The sequence below is a fragment of the Ictalurus furcatus genome, chromosome 13, assembly GCF_023375685.1.
Source record: "Ictalurus furcatus strain D&B chromosome 13, Billie_1.0, whole genome shotgun sequence".
In the NCBI taxonomy this organism is placed as follows: Eukaryota; Metazoa; Chordata; class Actinopteri; order Siluriformes; family Ictaluridae; genus Ictalurus; species Ictalurus furcatus.
In genome coordinates, this window is record NC_071267.1 from 7,355,743 (window position 1) to 7,373,904 (window position 18,162).

General features: G+C 36.3%; 3 protein-coding genes across 5 annotated transcripts; 2 read left to right on the forward strand and 1 right to left on the reverse strand.

The window, feature by feature from the left end:
* The first annotated feature begins 229 nt into the window (after positions 1–229).
* ptges3l (prostaglandin E synthase 3 like) lies at positions 230–6,807 on the forward strand. 2 transcript variants are annotated; one of them, XM_053640094.1, is made up of 8 exons: positions 235–543; positions 752–865; positions 1,796–1,862; positions 4,752–4,850; positions 5,463–5,552; positions 5,795–5,854; positions 5,954–5,981; positions 6,057–6,807. In XM_053640094.1, the coding sequence occupies exons 1-7, from the start codon at positions 515–517 to the stop codon at positions 5,960–5,962; spliced, it is 468 nt and encodes a 155-aa protein (XP_053496069.1). In that variant the 5' UTR covers positions 235–514; the 3' UTR covers positions 5,963–5,981; positions 6,057–6,807. The 2 variants fall into 2 exon arrangements, with proteins under 2 accessions (XP_053496068.1, XP_053496069.1); XM_053640093.1 differs by lacking the exons at positions 5,954–5,981; positions 6,057–6,807 and having other exon boundaries at positions 230–543; positions 5,463–5,895.
* Positions 6,808–8,777: 1,970 nt separating this feature from the next.
* Positions 8,778–12,264, reverse strand: g6pc1a.1 (glucose-6-phosphatase catalytic subunit 1a, tandem duplicate 1). 2 transcript variants are annotated; one of them, XM_053640092.1, is made up of 5 exons: positions 11,948–12,264; positions 11,758–11,867; positions 11,066–11,139; positions 10,413–10,557; positions 8,778–10,309 (listed from the first exon to the last, which is right to left on the reverse strand). In XM_053640092.1, exons 1-5 carry the CDS (start codon positions 12,163–12,165, stop codon positions 9,804–9,806), a joined length of 1,053 nt encoding a protein of 350 aa, XP_053496067.1. In that variant the 5' UTR covers positions 12,166–12,264; the 3' UTR covers positions 8,778–9,803. The 2 variants fall into 2 exon arrangements, with proteins under 2 accessions (XP_053496067.1, XP_053496066.1); XM_053640091.1 differs by having other exon boundaries at positions 10,413–10,528; positions 11,034–11,139; positions 11,948–12,263.
* A 1,568-nt stretch (positions 12,265–13,832) lies between these two features.
* Positions 13,833–17,400, forward strand: g6pc1a.2 (glucose-6-phosphatase catalytic subunit 1a, tandem duplicate 2). Its single transcript, XM_053639981.1, has 5 exons — positions 13,833–14,145; positions 14,686–14,795; positions 14,988–15,096; positions 15,997–16,112; positions 16,198–17,400. Exons 1-5 carry the CDS (start codon positions 13,916–13,918, stop codon positions 16,698–16,700), a joined length of 1,068 nt encoding a protein of 355 aa, XP_053495956.1. The 5' UTR covers positions 13,833–13,915; the 3' UTR covers positions 16,701–17,400.
* Positions 17,401–18,162: the final 762 nt, after the last annotated feature.

Consider the following 18,162-nt stretch of genomic DNA (forward strand, 5'->3'; position numbering starts at 1 on the left):
ACAGGCTATTTTATATAGATTCATTACATGTAATATTTTTTTTAAAGATAAATAAAAGCTGAGATAAAAGCTCCCCCCCCCCCTCCCCCCCACAACACACACACATTAAAAAAAAAGTTATTGGTGGGTGCCTGGAAACATTGCTGGTGCTTGAGAAGCCTGATGTGAAAACATTTTCCCCCTAGAGTTTCTGGCAGATTCTCCATCCCCCCATTCACACAGACGCAGAAGGAAAACGCTGTGGTTTTCCCGACTGTTCCACTCAGGCCTTTAAATGGGAATGGGGTGGAGGGGCAAAGAAGGCACCTCTAGCAGCTGATACTGTCCATCCTAAAATAGCCCAGATCACTGAGCTACACTTCACACACACACACACACACACACACACACACACACACACTGCGCTCACTCTCAGAGTGGATACAGAATTTGCAAAAGCTCTGAGAATTATACTGGATTATACATTAAAGAATCCAAACATTTCTACTACACCGGTGAACTCTGAAGACTCAAGATGCCACCGATTGTCAGACCGGATGACTGGTGGGTGAAACTCTAGTGTGTTGTGTGAAAGGGGAGTACACCGCATGATTATGAATGCCCATGTGCGTTCACTGAATAACTGTGCAGATAGTGGTGTAGTTACTGAATCTGAAATGATGATACAGACATGAGGTATTAAGTATTTTATAGTGTTTAAAGTATTTGTGTAAATTATATTTTATGTTTTTTCTTTCCTTCTTGCCTAAAGTCAACCAGCAAAAACACTGTGGTTTGACCGCAAAAAATACATTACAATAAACTTCCTGGTTCAGAAAGCAACAAATGTTCAGGTCGACATCCAGGACACCAAAATGATCCTAAGGTGAGAACCTATTGCTATGCAGTGCCTTGCATAACACCCCCCCCCCCCCCTTTAAAACATCTACCTTTTGTAACGTTACAAGCTGGACTTGAAATGGACTTAATATGGTTTTTATATTTCTCAGATTTTCTTGTAGCCAGGTACCCCTTTAGTTCAGATTTCTTTCCTGAACATTATTTAAATGTGCACAATACTATTTTGTTAAGTAGAGCTATATAGCTTTTTATTCCTGAACTTTCCACCAACAGAGCACATTACATCCAAGTTGAAATTAGTTATATGACAACTTGGTTTGGAGTTATTGAATTTCAATTCAAGTGACCAGTGAAACAGTCTATAACAACAAAAAGAACCCAATAATAAATATAATAACTTTGTTAATGGTGGGTTGTGATTTCCACCATTGTAATTAATTAAAAACTCTTGGTTATTCCCCAGTTTCAGAACATTGATTTGTTCAAGATGCAATATATATATATATATATAATCACCCCTCTGGGTAAATACTTGGTAGAACCACTACTGGCTACAATTATAGCTGCAAATCTTCTGGGATATACTATATATGCTTTACACATCTGGATCCTGATATGCTCTTTTGGATTGGATGGAGACTGTTTATAAAAAGCAAATTTCAAGTCTTGCCACAGATTGTCAATCCTGGGCTTTGACTGAGACATATACTACACATTCAGGATCTTAGTTTTCAGTTTTTGAACAACTTCAGTCTTGCTGGAAGGTGAACGTCTGCTCCAGTCTCAAGCCTTTATGACAGTAAGTCCCAATTAAGTCCATTTCAGTTCCAGGTTGTAATATTTATGCAAGGCACCATATAGCAACTTCTGACTTTACATAGAAGCTTAAATATTCATGCAAATAGTTAATGACAGTTCATCTAATAATTCATTCATTTACGTCTTTGTTTTACAGCTGCAAAGACGACGACGACAACAACATTTATAATGAAATCGAATTTTATGATCGAGTGCACAAAAACGTAAGCTCACAAACCTGTGCTTCAGCAGTTTTGTTATGTAAAGTCATGTAAATAATTAATTCATTGTGCACAAATGCTCCTTGACAGCATTCAGTTAGGTCAACCCAAATGAACAGTGGTAGCTCAGGGGTAGTTAACACTACACTACTGATTGGAAGGTTATGAGTTGAAATCCCACCAGCCTGCCTCTGTTGGGCCCTTGATCAAGGCCCTTAACTGCTCAGTTGTATAAATAAAAGTAAGTTGCTCTGGATAAGGGTGTCTGCCAAATGTCTTAAATGCTATTTCATATTTATTTTTGCAGCATGGCTTCAACTGCTTGTCCTGAGCAATGGAATTTATCTACATTCAAAATTCAGATGTTTTTATTTACTAACTTATTTAAATTTATTTTAAAAAATAATATTTTTTGATTTTCTTAATATTTATTACTCAAGAACACATGAAAGTGCATGAAATTTAGCATTTTTCATTTAACAATGAGTAAATACAGTACATAGTTAAGTTAACTAGTAGATAAAGAAGATAGAAAAATATGCAGCCAAGTACAAAATAGCTTTTTATTTCAGATTTCTGGGGGTAAACATGCAGACAGTCTTTTACACACAGCATGTAAATTTTATTCCAGTTTTACTTGCTCTCAGTGGTGATAGACAGGATGTCAGGAAGCAGTATTAGGTGTATTAACATGAAGGAAGTCTTAACTTCAAATGTTCCGCAAGACTTTTGTGACAAAAATAGCGTACATAAATGTGTCCCAGAGTGTATATAAATATCTTATCCCAAAAACATTATCATTTTATAATTTTTATTTATTTTTTAACTATTGTTAGTAATGACACAGTCTTTGGCTCCTTGGTGGTGCAGTTGGACTTTTCGACCCTGCAGGATCATACAAGACTGGCTGTTTCATTGCTATGTGTTGACAAGCAGTTGACTTCTGAAGCCAGTGCAGAATAAAACAGCATAGGGCATGTGGCTGTAGGTGGTGTGATGCAGCCTGACACAAAGCATATTTACTGTTATCACCCCAAAGTTTATAATTTTCTTATACCATCACATACTGAAGTGTTTTATTCCTACGGCAATTTGACAACAATTGCAATATTATAGTTAGGCATCCATCCTAAATGCTCATCACAGTAGTCCCTGTTATAACTTACGTTATAACAGCTATAAACAGTTGTTTCCTCATCAGCCCTCTGTCCTCAAATTAGACAAATATGCAGCTTGTCATATTACGGAAAAATGAGAAAGTGCAAAATGCTCCATCCTGAAGACTTTCCCATGCCAGATAACTGAAAGTTACTTATTTACCTCTGACCGTTACGAAGCACTGACTTTGAAGACTCCTAAAGCCAAAAATGTTAAATGTCTCTTCACAGAAAATTCCACCATACCCACAATGAGACACATTTTTAATCTGTTTATGTAGAGCATCCACCATACAAATACTATAATGTAAAACAACCCCAATTCCGAAAAAAGTTGGGACAGTATGGAAAATGCTAATAAAAACAAAGAGGAGTGATTTGAAAATGTACTGCATAGTTTTTTGAAGATAAACATTTATTTTGAAATTGATGCATGCAACATGTTCCAAACAAGTTGGGACGGGGCAATTTAAGACTAATAGCAATGTGACAAGTTGAAATAAGAAGGTGATGTGAAACAGGTGAGGCAATCGTCTAATCATAGTAGATGAGGTACCTCCAAAAAAGGCCTAGTCCTTCAAGAGCAAGGATGGGTCGAGGCTCACCAATCTGCCAACAGATGCATCATCAGAAAATCCAACACTTTAAGAACAACATTCACAAGATAAATCGGTAGGATTTTGGGCATTTCACCTTCTACAGTGCACAATATAATTAAAAGATTCAAGGAATCCTGTCAAATCTCGGTGCGTAAAGGGCAAGGCCGAAAACCACTTCTGAATGCACGTCATCGGGGATCTCGCAGACATCACTGTTTTAAAAACCGTCATGAGTCTGTAATGGATATCCTGGCATGGGCTCGGAAACACTTTGGTAAACCTTTTGTCAGTCAACACAATTCACCGCTGCATCCACAAATGCAAAGCAGAAGCCATACATCAACACTGTCCAGAAGACTTCTCTGGGCTCAGTCTCATCTGAAATGGACAGTAGTAGAACAGTGAACAGCAAAAACATATGCTGCCATCCAGTGCAGGACAACGCCAAACCACATTCTACCCAGATTACAAGCGCATGGTTGCGTAAGCAGAGAGTGCAGCTGCTAGCATGGTCTGCCTGCAGTCCTGACCTGTCTCTGATTGAGAATGTGTGGTGCATTATGAAGTTCAAAATAAGGCAATGAAGGCCCCATACAGTTCAGCTGAAGAGATGCATAATGGATGAATGGGGGACAATTCCATTTGCTAAACTTAACCAACTGCTTTTTCAAATTACTCTTTATTTATTTATTTTTAAATTATTATTATTATTTTTTTTCAGTTTCCATACTCTCCCAACTTGTTTTGTAATTGGGATTGTATAACAGTATATATATATATATATATATATATATATATATATATATATATATATATATATATATATATATATATATACATATATATATATATATATATATATATATATATATATATATATATATCATAATGTATTAGAACAAGTGTGTTAATATGAACCCATGATTTGTTTTGCATCTGGAACTGTTGTCTGAACTGTGCTGTTATGGAAAACTAATCAACACATTCTGACCAATCAGAATTGAGAATTCAACAGTGCTGTAGTATAAAATGAATAAGAACTACCATTTGAGACAACATTTTACTGCCATGAAAAAAGCATAATTTGCTTTATAATGATGTATCATGTAAAATTTCTGTTTGTTTTTGTCTTTTAGGATTCCAGGGAAAAGGTATATGACCGGACCATTAATGTTCTGATAAGAAAAATGAAGGACAATGTAGCCTGGCCTCGTCTGACGAAAGACACAGCCAAGGTAACACTAATGAAAAGTTTATGAATTTCTGAATTTTTGCTACAATGCTTTGTGAAGAATCATCCAGAGTCCCTGGTTCAATCGTGACCTTGGGTTATTGTCTGTGTAGTGTTTCACACTACAGTGTTCTCTATGTGCCTGTGTGGGTTTCCTCTGGGTTCTCTGGTTTCCTCCCACCTCCAAAAAACATGCATGTAGGTGGATTGGCTATGCTAGATTGCCCGTAAATATGAATGTTTGTCCAGGGTCTATTCCCGCCTCACATCCAACAATTCCTGGGATAGCCTCCATATCCACTGCAATCCTGATCAGGATAAGGTGTATGCTGGAAATAAATGAATGTTTGGTGAAGACATACAGTACCAGCGTGAATGTAGTGAGTGTTGGGTGGAAGTGATTTTCTGGAGGGCAAAAAAAACAAACAAATAAAATGGATTATATGGATTTACACTGGGGTGTATGTCAACAATAATAATAATTAAAAAAACTAATGTGAACATTCATCCTTCACAAAAAACAACTAATAACTATACATATTAGCATTAAAGAATATCCATCACTAAGTGTTTAGAAATGAAGCTAAGCACTGTGTTGCTGTCCTGATCGTCACAGCCAGCCTGGCTATCAGTAGACTTCGATAACTGGAGAGACTGGGAACACGAGGAGGAAGATGGCCAGGCAGAGTTTGAACAGTACATGGATGTGAGTACACTTCCTCATCACTGCTTGCACTTCAGCTTGCTTTTTACAAACTTAAATTTATTAGCTTTAGACATTTTATCTAAAACTGTTTACAAGGACACAGAATATAATCTGAACCACACACTTTGCACAAAACAGCACACATGATTTATGTCTTGAATCTCAGGACATAGTGAGATAAATAGTGTATTGAATATGCGTTAATTATACACAATTTGGTTTATTGCTGTTTTTAAACATAGATGCTGTCTGATATGAAACAGAAAGGAGAGCCACCCAGCATGGATGACCTTGACCTTGATGTAAGTACATTCAAAGCACTGGTTTTAACATTTGATATATTTCTGGAGGTTAATATTGAAACAAAATAATAATAAAAAAACACATGATTAACTTCACAGAGTGACTGAGTGACTCCTTCTTCCTAAGGTAAGTCTTTACTCTGAAAAAAATCTCATCTTCTTAATGTCTAAAGCACTTTTTAAATTACATATTCTTTTTCAGATTGTTTTTCATTCTCCACAAGGCTCTGGAAACCAGCTCACTGAAAGAACATGTATTATTTAAAGATTAACACTTATGAGATGTGCTGTTATAGAAAAATAATCAACAATGTGTAATGTTACCACCCCAAAGTTATTTTTTGATAATAGCATGTCACAAAGTGTTTTATTTCTCTTATACCGCAGCAATTCACAACATTTTCCTAATTTATTAAAGAACGTGACATTCTTCGTTTTTATCCATTTATAGTTACTTTGCATGTTATTGAACATTGAAATAAGTAAACAATAAACAGTCATTTCCTCTTTTTTTTACTTGCATCTCATTATTTTGTCTCTTGAAGTTAATAAGACAAAAAGCTGCTTGTCATGTTACCGCTAAATCGCGATGCATAAAGCTTTCTGTCCAGCTTCAGTTTATAATTTTACTGTTACATAGCCCTGACATTTGAGACTGCTTCCAAAAATGTGAAATAAAACTTTCAACCATTACACACATTTTTAATCAGGAAAGTCCACCATACAACTCCTGGTGTACGTTGTTACTATAGAAACCATAGTATGTTAGAACAACTGCATTAATATAAACCTGTACACTGTATATAAACCAATCACATTTGAGAATTCAACAGTGCTGTGGTATAATTGTTATTAAATTCTTTGGTTGTTCATATCTGGCCACATTGTTATTTATATGTTTTTTTCTACAAAAATGTTTTGTAAAGACATTCAACACTAATCTGTGTAATAAATTTCTATAAACAATGTTGTTCATAAACATTCTACACTTTGTATAAATGTCATTTTGTAGCATACTGTTAGTGTTACTATCAAGGATCAGAAATTATAAAATTTTTGTTTTTGGTTTGTTCTGGACAGAAATTATATTTTTTAAAATTTCTGTTCCAGCAGTCCATGCCCCTTTTTAGTTGGAAACTGTTATAATTAAACAAAAGAACGATTAATAATGTTCTTTATGTATGATAGCCTATTCTGCTTATAGGAAGCCTGGGTATAAATGAATTTATTTTTTACATTATCAGAACATCCTTCTACTTTGCAGCATGATTTGTTGCTTGCGATTTTGTTAATGGTTATATATATATATATATATATATATATATATATATATATATATATATATATATACATATATATATATATATATACACACATATATATATATATATATATATATATATATATATATATATATATATATATATATATTGTGTGTGTGTTTGTTTGTTTGTTTGTTTTTGTTCCCTGTAATGTTTCATATCCCTGGTCACTATGAAAGAAAATTAATGGCGAAAGAGAAAACATACCCTTACTGTGAATAAAGAAGCGTCCTAACATCCATTAATGTGCTCAGCATCCAGTGGTTGCTGACCGCTGTTGCTCAACTGACCTTTCACAGCTTTTATAGGGACATGACATCGCACTTCCAACTACGTCAGCTCTTGCAAATGACAGTTAATGTGTGCCCACTCTAATAGCATTAATGCAGTCGAGTCTAGCAGTTATTAAATAAACTCCGCTAGCCCATTGACAGACTTCCAGTACCACAGCACAGAGGAGCCAGAGGAGTGCACAAAGGAAGGTCAGCAGTGATAACAAAATAATAAGGATACAATATGCAAAAGAGAGAAATAGCAATACATGGCTAGGGGACAGACTGACCTATTTGAAAAGTCGCTAGACCTTTACCTTTTGCAATGGGGGAATTTCTCTAGTAGTATAATTAGCACATTTAATTAGATTCTGCTTTTCCTGTCTCTATTCCTGTCTTGCAATATCTTATTGGGCCTGAGCCAATAATTATTTTAGTATTTATTATAATATTATATATAAAAAACACTGTTTGGTTCGCATTGTGCATGTAGCCTTCATGCAGGAATGCAAAACATTGATAAGCCTGTTTGCACAGTCTGTGATGTAACACAGTGCTGATCCTTAGGTCTTCCAGTGGCACAAACAAAATGTTCTGCTCAAGAGCTGCAGTGGAGGGAAAGGGCTAAAAGAGAACAACAAGGCAGTTAATGTTTAATTGTGGTTCTCATTATGAAAATGTACTTAGAGAGGGATTTGCAATGTGCAAAACAAGTGAAAATATTTGGATTTTTTTGAGACTGAGTTAATGATAGTAATTACCGCGATGTCCGTTAATATCAATTATAGAGAAGTGTAATGTGGTTCTGGTTTTTTTTCTTCATTACACTCAATTTAGTCATCTGCTCTATTACTTCAATACCACTGCTATGGTATGCTATAATAATACACCATTCCTACCCGCCTCAACATGCTTGCAGGAGTGCATTAATTATTTTACTTATAATGGAACTTGATGTCTTTCTGAATCGTTAAATAAGCAAGAGCAGTCAGTTTTGCAAACCCCATGATCCATTTAAAAATGCTGAATGGCACATGATCTCTTTTTTATACCTAGTGTGGCTTACCATTAGATAGTACATTATTCTTTCATATTATATGTAGAAAGTTTTACTTTACTAATTTTCAGTCAATAAAACCCTGCAATTTCTACCAAAAATTTGGACACATATGTACTATTAAATATTAACACATTGAAATAACACATGAATAAATAAATAAATAAATAAATAAATAAATAAAAAAGAAATAATAATAATAATAATAATAATAATAATAATAATAATAATAATAATAATTATAATAATGAACACACTATTGCAGGCATAGATGACATGGATGCTTTTTATCAGTTAAGCAAAGAGTTTGGTTTAATATACAACAACATAGCAATACATAATTAGTCGAAAGGAAAAAAGTTTCATCCAAGCATAAAGGACCGCTTATGTTAGGGATCCAAAACAGATTGGTCATTTTAATGCTCAAAGCTGATTTAAGTCTTTAGCTATTGATTGCCGGATTTATTAGGTGTGTGAGAGCAGGGAAATCACCAAACTGTGCTATGCCTTTTCCCCAAGTAACAATAGAATAACACATTTTTTAAAATGTACATTTCTCTTCAGGATGACACCTTATTTATTTCTACACATAAATGCACAGATCATTTAAGCTTTATGCGTTACACCGAACAGTTCCATAATCTCTAAAATCTACATCTACAAGATATGCAGTTGTAACTGTTGGACTTGCATGGCTCAGATGGCAATTAGTAACTCAGCATTGTACAATCCCACACGTATAGAACACTATCTTCATTGAGTAGTACAGAGTGCAAGAGCTGACAGAATGACCTTTGAACATGTTTTCTGAAAAATAGTCAATTTGTAATGAATGGGCCAGACTCATTCAGAAGATATGGAATGAGATATCATTCCAACTGAAGTTAACCAAAACAAACCACTCTTACACAACAACTGGTCATTAATTGGTTCTTAAAAATCTAGTAAGGTGACCTTGGAGTAGATACAGAAGACCTTCAGTCCGGTCTTTTTCACATACAAAGCTTAAGTCCTTCACAGAAAATAAATGGAACATTGCTTGAGATGTTAGAAGGTCTCAGAATGGGCTTGGCTGAAAAGTTCTTAGGCACCAGTAGTGTAAACCTTTAAATACTATACAATACATGTTCATTACTTGGCCTCTGAAGTATTTTCAACAAACATGGAAGTTTGAAGCCTGATGCTGGAGAAGTACCTGAGCTGAATCACTGTTGAACATATATACATATATATAGCAATATACTGACCTTCAGACTGAGCATTTATCATTCACCACTGTCAACCCCTGAAATATTTATCTATGAGAACTTTTCAACTTTACTTTCCTGTAAAAACAAGGACAAACCTCTAGGAACAAGTATGGTGGGAACTAAAAGGGCAACAGTACTCTTTGTGAATGACAGAATGTAAAATATTATATGGTTATCCGAAGGGAAGGTCAAAAAGTCCAGGAGCTGCAGAAGAATTAATGATATTACAATAGAGCCTATTCTGAATGGTGTGCTGGTGTTCTTCTTGCTTTTGTTATAGAGTGGTGAGTGGAGGCCCAAGCCCAGACCAAAGAAGGTGCCCATGTTGCGCATCAGGCTGGCGAATGGTGTCGTGTCCATGAGGACCCAGGCTGGATTCACGCACCATTTCTGAGCTTTTTCCAGAGTCCACAACAGATCCACACCTACAGCCTTCAAGAGAACATAAAAGCCCACGGTAAAAACGAGCAGGAACAGAGTGATGCTGAAGTACCTCTTCAGGCTGGTGTTGTAAATCCACTGCTGTCTTGAGAATATCTCAGCTACAATGATACCTGGCATCAGAAGACAAGAGTTTGTTTGATGATATATCAAAGCCACATGGCTTAGATGATGTAAAGAATAACAATGTCAAGCAGTGGAGAACTGTCCACCCACCTAAGATAACTCCACATATAACCTGGTGGGGGAAGTGGGCAGCAACATAAACACGAGACATGCAGACAAACAGCTCCACCAGGCCCAACAGCACCCATAGCACCATCTGTAAAAGCCTGGTGGTAGATAATGTGTCAAATTTGTGCTATATATCATCAAAAACTTAACAGCGTAAGGCCTCAGAATACTGAACTTTATGCAGAGATGATGTTTGGCTGACTTCTACAAACAATATGATAATTATTGCACAATAACATCATGCACATGCAGCTTTAAAAATTGGCAAAGCCAATTCATTACAAGTTGGATGATTTGGATTGATTTGGATGATGGAGCAGGGATCTTCTTCATGGAAATTGTCATGATTATTTTATAGTGCCACCAGCAATACTGGAGCACTTGTATGCAATGGCCAGTACAAAAAAAGTCAGAGAATATGGAAGCTTATAAGCACGCATAAGTGGTTTCTTCTTCATGCAGCCCTTGCAGACGTCATCTCTGCATTATGCTGAAGCCTTTAGTCTGACAGGAATAAAAAAAAGTATATATAGGCAATAATAGAAAAAATCTCAAGTGAAGTTTTTAGATATTTACACTTGCCTGCCTTGTCTAAAAACTCACCAGTAAAGCAAAGCAGGAGGTTTTCTCTGAGCAGCAATGGATAGCAATGATGTGATCATTGCATACCCTACTGCAGCAGAGCCCATTGCATGACCAGAAGGACTTCCTTAAAGGAAAAAAATCAAGCAGAGTCTTTTAGACATGAGTACTGTCTACAGTTTGATTTTTAAACTTGTAAAGAAATGTTTCTTTTCTTTGGATTCTTTTTAGTCAGATGATGGATAGACATAGGACATGCAAATGCAAAAAATAAGTTGTGAAATGAGTTCCATGTGTCATACATGCAAATAGGGATGCAAAATTTGTGAATGAATTTAAGCAGTTGTCTCCTAGCAAAGAATCAGGGAATGCATAGTAAACAATATGACCACAACTGCCTTACACTGTTTGTCAAGATAAGATCAGTGCTATACAAAGGGCCAAAGGAGGAGAAGGAGGGAGTGTTAAACCATACCAGTTTAATTCAGGTCAATGATTTATTCCTATCAACGAATTATCAATGGACTGATTTCAAATGTAGTCCATAGGGTATAGCATTAAGATAACCCAATACAAGACATCATCTAGTCAGATTAGTATATTAATTGCTATCTGAGTTGCACAACCATTTACAACAAGAAAATCGACAGACCATGCAATATGAATCAATATTATTATGAAGATATATTAAGATATATGAAGATATAGTAATCAGGAGTATTGAAGAGCATGTCATGCATTAAACCTGGTCCAGTCTCGCATGTGATGGAAAGCTGCCTGAGAGCAGGCGCTGACTCAGTGCCATAAAACCTGGTCTCATGAACCCACCAGTAAGGCCTTTCTCCAAAAAGAACCCTGTAAAACAAATGCTTACTGAGATGCAGAACAGTTTGAACAATAGTCTAAACATGTATCCTAATTTCAGAAGCTCTTACCATTTTAGCACCAGGTTAAGCCAGTCCCCAACCACACCCACCCAGATGAGCTTGATGCCAACGTCCCTTTTCAGGTGGAACCAGATGGGGAAGAAGACATAGAAGGTGGTGTGGAGGTCTGCCCCATAGGAAATCAGCTGAAACCAACTGTCATAGGCAATGTACTCTTTTTGCAAATAGACCGCCAGGCTCACCCCCCAACTATGGAGCAGATCCATGACTCAGTGACAGCAAAGGCTGGGTGCTTATCCCAGCACAATCACTGAAGCACAGATGATGGTGAATGAAGCGTGCAGACTTGGTGGTTTTACCTCTTTTTCACATTTCTCTTGCCCCTTCTAGCTGGACTTTATTCAAGGCTGGATCATCATGTTTACATGGCTCCTGCTGTATCCAGGAGTCTTCAGGGTCCATGACCTTTCCACCCGCTGTGATGGTGAAGGGGGCCAGGACTGATAGCAAAAACATGGGGTAAGATGATTGGTTGTGACACACAGAGTATGACGTCATATGATGTCATTAAACCAAACAAAAGAGGTTTCTGTTGGATAGATTTTTTCAGCATTAAATATAAGAGGTTGGCTTTCATATATTCATTATATTTTATATAACTTTACATAATCATAAAATAAGTTCACAACAAAATATACACATTCATTTAAATAAAAAAATGCAATAATTAAATAACATTTATTTGCTTAGATTGTTTCAGTGCTATTTGCAAACTGTGCTGCCTTTCTCTCAGTTACTGTTACTCTCAGTAACAATGCTGATATATGCTACAAAATGACTGAAAAGTGCCACCTCTGTTTTCTCAAACAGTTGAATGCAAATCAATACTAACTGATTGCCAAAGACTGAAAGCTTTGTTGCTAATATACATGATAATTATTTTCAAGTCTCAATAAAAATGACTGAACACTGAAACCTCAGGTTGTAGTTTGTTATATACACAAGGTTTGACATATTCCAGAAGCATCTAGGGCAACTAAAAGAATATGGCTATAACAAGCTTTTAGTGTTCCAGGTCATTTTAGAAGTGTGTCACTCCATCACTTTTACTGACTGAGTGGAAAAACTTCTTCAAGATTATATAAATCCAATCACCTTTGCTTAGTACAACATAAAAAGAGAATATGTTATAGCGCTGCTGTTCAGAGTGCAGAACATATTTTGAATGAATCCCCAAGACTTGAGGAATGAATACAAAACTGCTGTGAAAAGAACCCAGACTTTTGGAGGACTTTTGCTCTGCACTTCCTAGTTAGTACATCTGAAGATCCAACAGAGATTGCAGGAGTGATACAAAACTAGGACAAAATGGAGATAAAGGACTTTCAGGCATGGCCTTTAACTCAAAGAGTTATATAGTAAAATCAGTTGGTTAAAGATGTAGATGCCACTCCATACTGCACATAGTAATGCATAGTGAGCAACTAAATATACATGAGAAATATATAAAATAATAAAAGTTAATTTGAAACATTTGAAAAGGTTCATTTGAGGGTCTGCAGGACACAATAACTGTAATCAGAAAACTTTATGTAAATAATATTACAACCTTCGTAATTAGAAATCTTTTCAACTAATTTAAAATGTCACTGAAAATGCATGATAACTAATGGTGAGTGATAATGTGTCCTCATTTTCTGGGTTCAAACCAAGTTGGAGTCCTGTAATTTCTTTTCCTCCCCTTAACTTGTTTATGTCCTGTCAGCTTTCCAACAAACAAGGTGTTTGCTAACTGTATCTAACTTTTTTCTCTGTCCCCTCTGTTTTATTACACATGTGCAAGGTCCAAAGATCAGTGTTGTCCATGCGTTCAGCTGGTGGGCCTGCTGATATAAAGCCCAGAGCCAGCATGATCAAGGCTATCAGTATTCTCTCTCTCTCTCTCTCTCTCTCTCTCTCTCTCTCTCTCTCTCTGTAATCAACAGGCAGATTTGGTTGAAGAAGAACGTTGTCAGAATGAACACGCTGATGGATGCTATGCATGGCTATGGTGTGAGCTCCACACAGTATCTACAGACTCACTACAAAGACGCACAGGGCTGGTTCCTTTTCGTCTCCTTCGCTGCTGACCTGCGCAACACCTTCTTCATCTTCTTCCCCATTTGGTTCCACCTGAGGGCATCTGTGGGCATCAAGCTAATCTGGGTGGCCGTGATTGGGGATTGGCTCAACCTTGTCTTCAAATGGTATGGCATAATGAACTGATTATATACATTTTTTATATATATATATAAAATGATTTGTTATTTATGAAAATATTTCTGCTCTTATTTTTGTGAGTAATTGTTAGAAAAACATTTATTTTAGTAATATAAAATATATAATATTTATATCCATCCAACCATCTTCTATACCACTTATCCTTCCTTCAGGATCACGGGGAAACCTGGGGCCTATGCCAGGGAGCTATAATATTTATATAATTATTAATAATTGAAATTAATATTTTTAAACTTTTTAAACAAATAATGTGGCTGGCAATTGTCATATTACAAAAATGTATATAAAGTGTATATAAAGTATATGTATATAAAAATGTACATTAAGTGTTACTTTATATATTACAAAAAAAAATATTCTGAAATCACTGTGATGACATTTTTCCTGTATGATCTTCTTAAGCAAATAAAGCACTTTTTTCACATTTAGGAAAACATCTAGATTGCATGGCTTGCATACAGTACTGATTTGCTTTTGTTGGCCCTTTTCTATTTTGTGAACTGAAGGATACTATTTGGAGAGCGGCCCTACTGGTGGGTCCACGAGACACCTTACTACAGCAACATGTCTGTGCCGCACATCGAACAATTTCCCATGACCTGCGAGACAGGCCCAGGTGCGTCCACTCCACAAACCATTTTACTTTACTCTAAAGCATAAACGTCTAGTACACAATACACACTTCAGCTGGGGTCTCATGCCAAGTATAGCTTGCTACAATAGATAAACAGATTGAACCTGATGAGTGTGACATGGGTTTGATTTGATCCCAATCACAGTGTGTGTTTTACTCATTTGGCTGATGCAGGTAGTCCATCGGGTCATGCTATGGGTGCAGCTGGAGTTTACTATGCCATGGTCACCTCCATCCTCACCATCATGCTAAGCAAAAAGAAGACATGTTCCACTAAGGCACTGTAAGAATCTTTAATTAATATCAGATATCACTTTCTAATGGAATATTAATCTCACATTTGGTTTAAATTAAAATAGGAATGCACTTATATAATTATATTATAATAATATGTTTAATTTGTATAGAGCCTTTCCACAGATCAAGGACACTTTACAATAAAAGAAAATAACAATACAGTAAACAGTCAAACATATGGGTCATATGGACAGTGGATATTTGCCCAGTCCAGAACAAGAAGCAATGAAGTTGCATAGCTATAATAATTCTAACAACATTCAAAGCTATAACAATGGACAGACACTTAGCGTCATGTAGACAGCACAGAAAAACTTTACAGTCTGAGTAATGATACCAAACTTAGTATTAAGCAATCAGGGATATCAAGGAACATTTAATTTAGCTCTGCTTATGTGTCCCTGGTTTAAATAGTGGCCATGAAAAGTGCATGCACTAAGGTTACTAGGCTAGGTTCACTATAATGTTATCTTGTTTATTTAAAATAAAGTGAATTACTACATTAGTTATGGGTCACTTCTTTCCAGCTAAGTATAGTTTTATTGTCATCATTGTGTCAGAATCCCTCGTTCTGCCTGTCTTCCTCCCCAAGAATAGCATACTAGATAAGAGAGCCAGGTTGTTAGTGGTTGCCATGTGCAGCTAGCAAAGAACTCCTCAAGTGTTTTATGTTTAAGATGCTTTATCAGGTTGCTTGTACTGTAGTTACATGTACTGTAGTTTCTCTTCTTCATATTTTTTCAAATTACATAGCATAGCATGACACCGTATAAGAACATTTATGAGTTTGAGTAAATGAGCAGTGTATCAGACAGGTACTCAATACCAATAAGTATTGGTATCGATGCAGCTTTCATGTTATCATGTTTTCTCTTCAATGTTCCAGGTATTTGCGTGGCACCCTCTGGACTCTTTTTTGGACCATTCAGATCTGCGTTTGTCTCTCCAGGGTTTTCCTTGCTGCCCATTTCCCTCATCAGGTCATTGCTGGTGTAATTACAGGTCAGTTCTCAATAGAATCGGTACATGTCATGTGGAAAGTCTGAGCAAGACTATGCAGAACTTAAATGTCCTGTATTCTTCACAGGTATGATCGTGGCTGAAGTCTTCAACAGGCAAAGGTGGATCTACTACACCAGCCTTCAGAAGTACATCAAAATCACTATGTTCCTGCTCATTTTTGCTGTAGGCTTTTATGTTCTCTTGAAAGCTTTAGGTGTGGATCTGCTGTGGACTCTAGAAAAAGCTCAGAAATGGTGTGTGAACCCAGCCTGGGTCCACATGGACTCGACGCCATTCGCCAGCCTACTGCGTAACATGGGCACCTTGTTCGGTCTGGGTCTGGGCCTACATTCACCACTCTATACCGAAAGCAAGAAAAGCACCAGCACCTCCTTCAGGATTGGCTGCATGCTCAGCTCTCTCCTCCTGCTCCACCTTTTCGACTCCATCAAGCCACCGACACACACAGCTGCACTCTTCTATCTGCTCTCATTCTGTAAGAGTGCCACTGTTCCGCTGGTCACCGTCAGCATCATTCCATACTGTGTGTCCGGAGCCTTGAGTTTACCAAACAAGAAACACCTCTAAAAGAACTTCTGAAGGACAATTCTATTCAGAACACAAACCCTCAGCAGTATTTTCCAACTTTCATTCATCACAGCACATCTCTTCAGATATACTAACTCAACTTCAACACCAACTTGTACTTGGTATGCCCATACACCCCCCCCCCCAACCTGGGGAAAAAGACAGAAGACTTCCTTAAGCACTGTAAAAAGTTGTTTATTGCTAAGGATTATGGTGTTGTGTTTAGATTACAGTTTTATTTAATCTCATAACTCGTATCTTAGTACTCTTTAAGTGTACTGAGAATAGGCTTGGCGTCTAACCCAAGCACACAAATGCTTTTAGATGAGGTTCGTTTTTAAGAACTGAGATGTACTTTATGACAGGGATGAAAAACGGCATTTTTATTTCACACAATCAAACAGAAGTGCTGCCTGCCTGTATTGTGAAATTCCCCATTTTTGTCTGTGTGTGTGTGTGTGTGTGTGTGTGTATGGAATTGATAGTTGCTTGTGCTTTCTGTAAAATTCTATTTTTGAACACGTTTATTTTTAATAAAACATTCCAAATATATAAATATATATATAAAATTTTGTCATTTATCAGCATTTCCTATTCATAGGCTATTTCTAAGTGTTTCTTCTAGACGTATGCATGCAACATACATAAATAAAACAGATATTTGAGATCTCCAATAATTTGAATGAATTTTACCATTTTACTATGTGTATACAGTATTTTGTTTTTAACTGTCAGTAACTGAACAGCAATCACTGAACTTGAAAAAAAGACTCATCTGACAGAAAAAAGTTTGTCATAAAGTGTTTAAAACATGCTTCAAGTTACTGAAACAATTCCAATGATACTGACTGATTCTACTTTCTTTTTTTGTGTGTGCAAATATTCTATTCAGATTTTGATATCTTGTACGAAGATTTTAAAACTGCTTCTCAGCCATAAAGCCCAGCAAATAATTAAGTAATGAAACACAACAGGACATTTTGTAAATGGAAAATAATCAACAAAATGTTGGTAGGATGCATCCTGACACAAATTTGGAGTTATCATTTTAACCATTTATAATTACATTTATATATGCCAGTGTTGGGTAAATTACTCAAAAAAGGAGCCCACTACAGATTACTAATTACTACTTTAAAATTGTAATCTGATTACATTACTGATTATTGCATGTAAAATGATATCAGATTACTTACTATAGTTACTTTCAAAATCTATGAAACCTACAAAAATACACTACAAAGTGAAACTCATAGTTTATCAGAAAAACTCATTTTATCATTTATCATGACACTTGCCTCGGGTGTTGTTGTCACTGTTTGTAGGACTACCAGACCGATAAAATCTAAAACTTTTCTAACTAGGCTAGTTTGGTCTTGCTAGCCAAGGGGAGGCACGGTCATTGTATGAGTTTAGCTGCTACAGTGCCATGCGATGCACATTATCTTTCCTACGCCCTGCT

What these genes read in the sequence shown, in the direction of transcription:
- ptges3l (XM_053640093.1), top strand. Translation starts at nt 515, where the DNA reads ATGCCACCGATTGTCAGACCGGATGACTG. An exon ending in GACACCAAAATGATCCTAAG is followed by an intron (nt 866 to 1,795) that starts GTGAGAACCTAT and finishes TTTGTTTTACAG; the next exon opens with CTGCAAAGACGACGACGACA. An exon ending in TGACGAAAGACACAGCCAAG is followed by an intron (nt 4,851 to 5,462) that starts GTAACACTAATG and finishes TGATCGTCACAG; the next exon opens with CCAGCCTGGCTATCAGTAGA.
- g6pc1a.1 (XM_053640091.1), bottom strand. Translation starts at nt 12,165, where the DNA reads ATGGATCTGCTCCATAGTTGGGGGGTGAGCCTGGCGGTCTATTTGCAA. An exon ending in CTTAACCTGGTGCTAAAATG is followed by an intron (nt 11,868 to 11,947) that starts GTAAGAGCTTCT and finishes TTTGTTTTACAG; the next exon opens with GGTTCTTTTTGGAGAAAGGC. An exon ending in CACATGCGAGACTGGACCAG is followed by an intron (nt 11,140 to 11,757) that starts GTTTAATGCATG and finishes TTTTCCTTTAAG; the next exon opens with GAAGTCCTTCTGGTCATGCA.
- g6pc1a.2 (XM_053639981.1), top strand. Translation starts at nt 13,916, where the DNA reads ATGAACACGCTGATGGATGCTATGCATGGCTATGGTGTGAGCTCCACA. An exon ending in CTCAACCTTGTCTTCAAATG is followed by an intron (nt 14,146 to 14,685) that starts GTATGGCATAAT and finishes TGTGAACTGAAG; the next exon opens with GATACTATTTGGAGAGCGGC. An exon ending in ACATGTTCCACTAAGGCACT is followed by an intron (nt 15,097 to 15,996) that starts GTAAGAATCTTT and finishes TCAATGTTCCAG; the next exon opens with GTATTTGCGTGGCACCCTCT.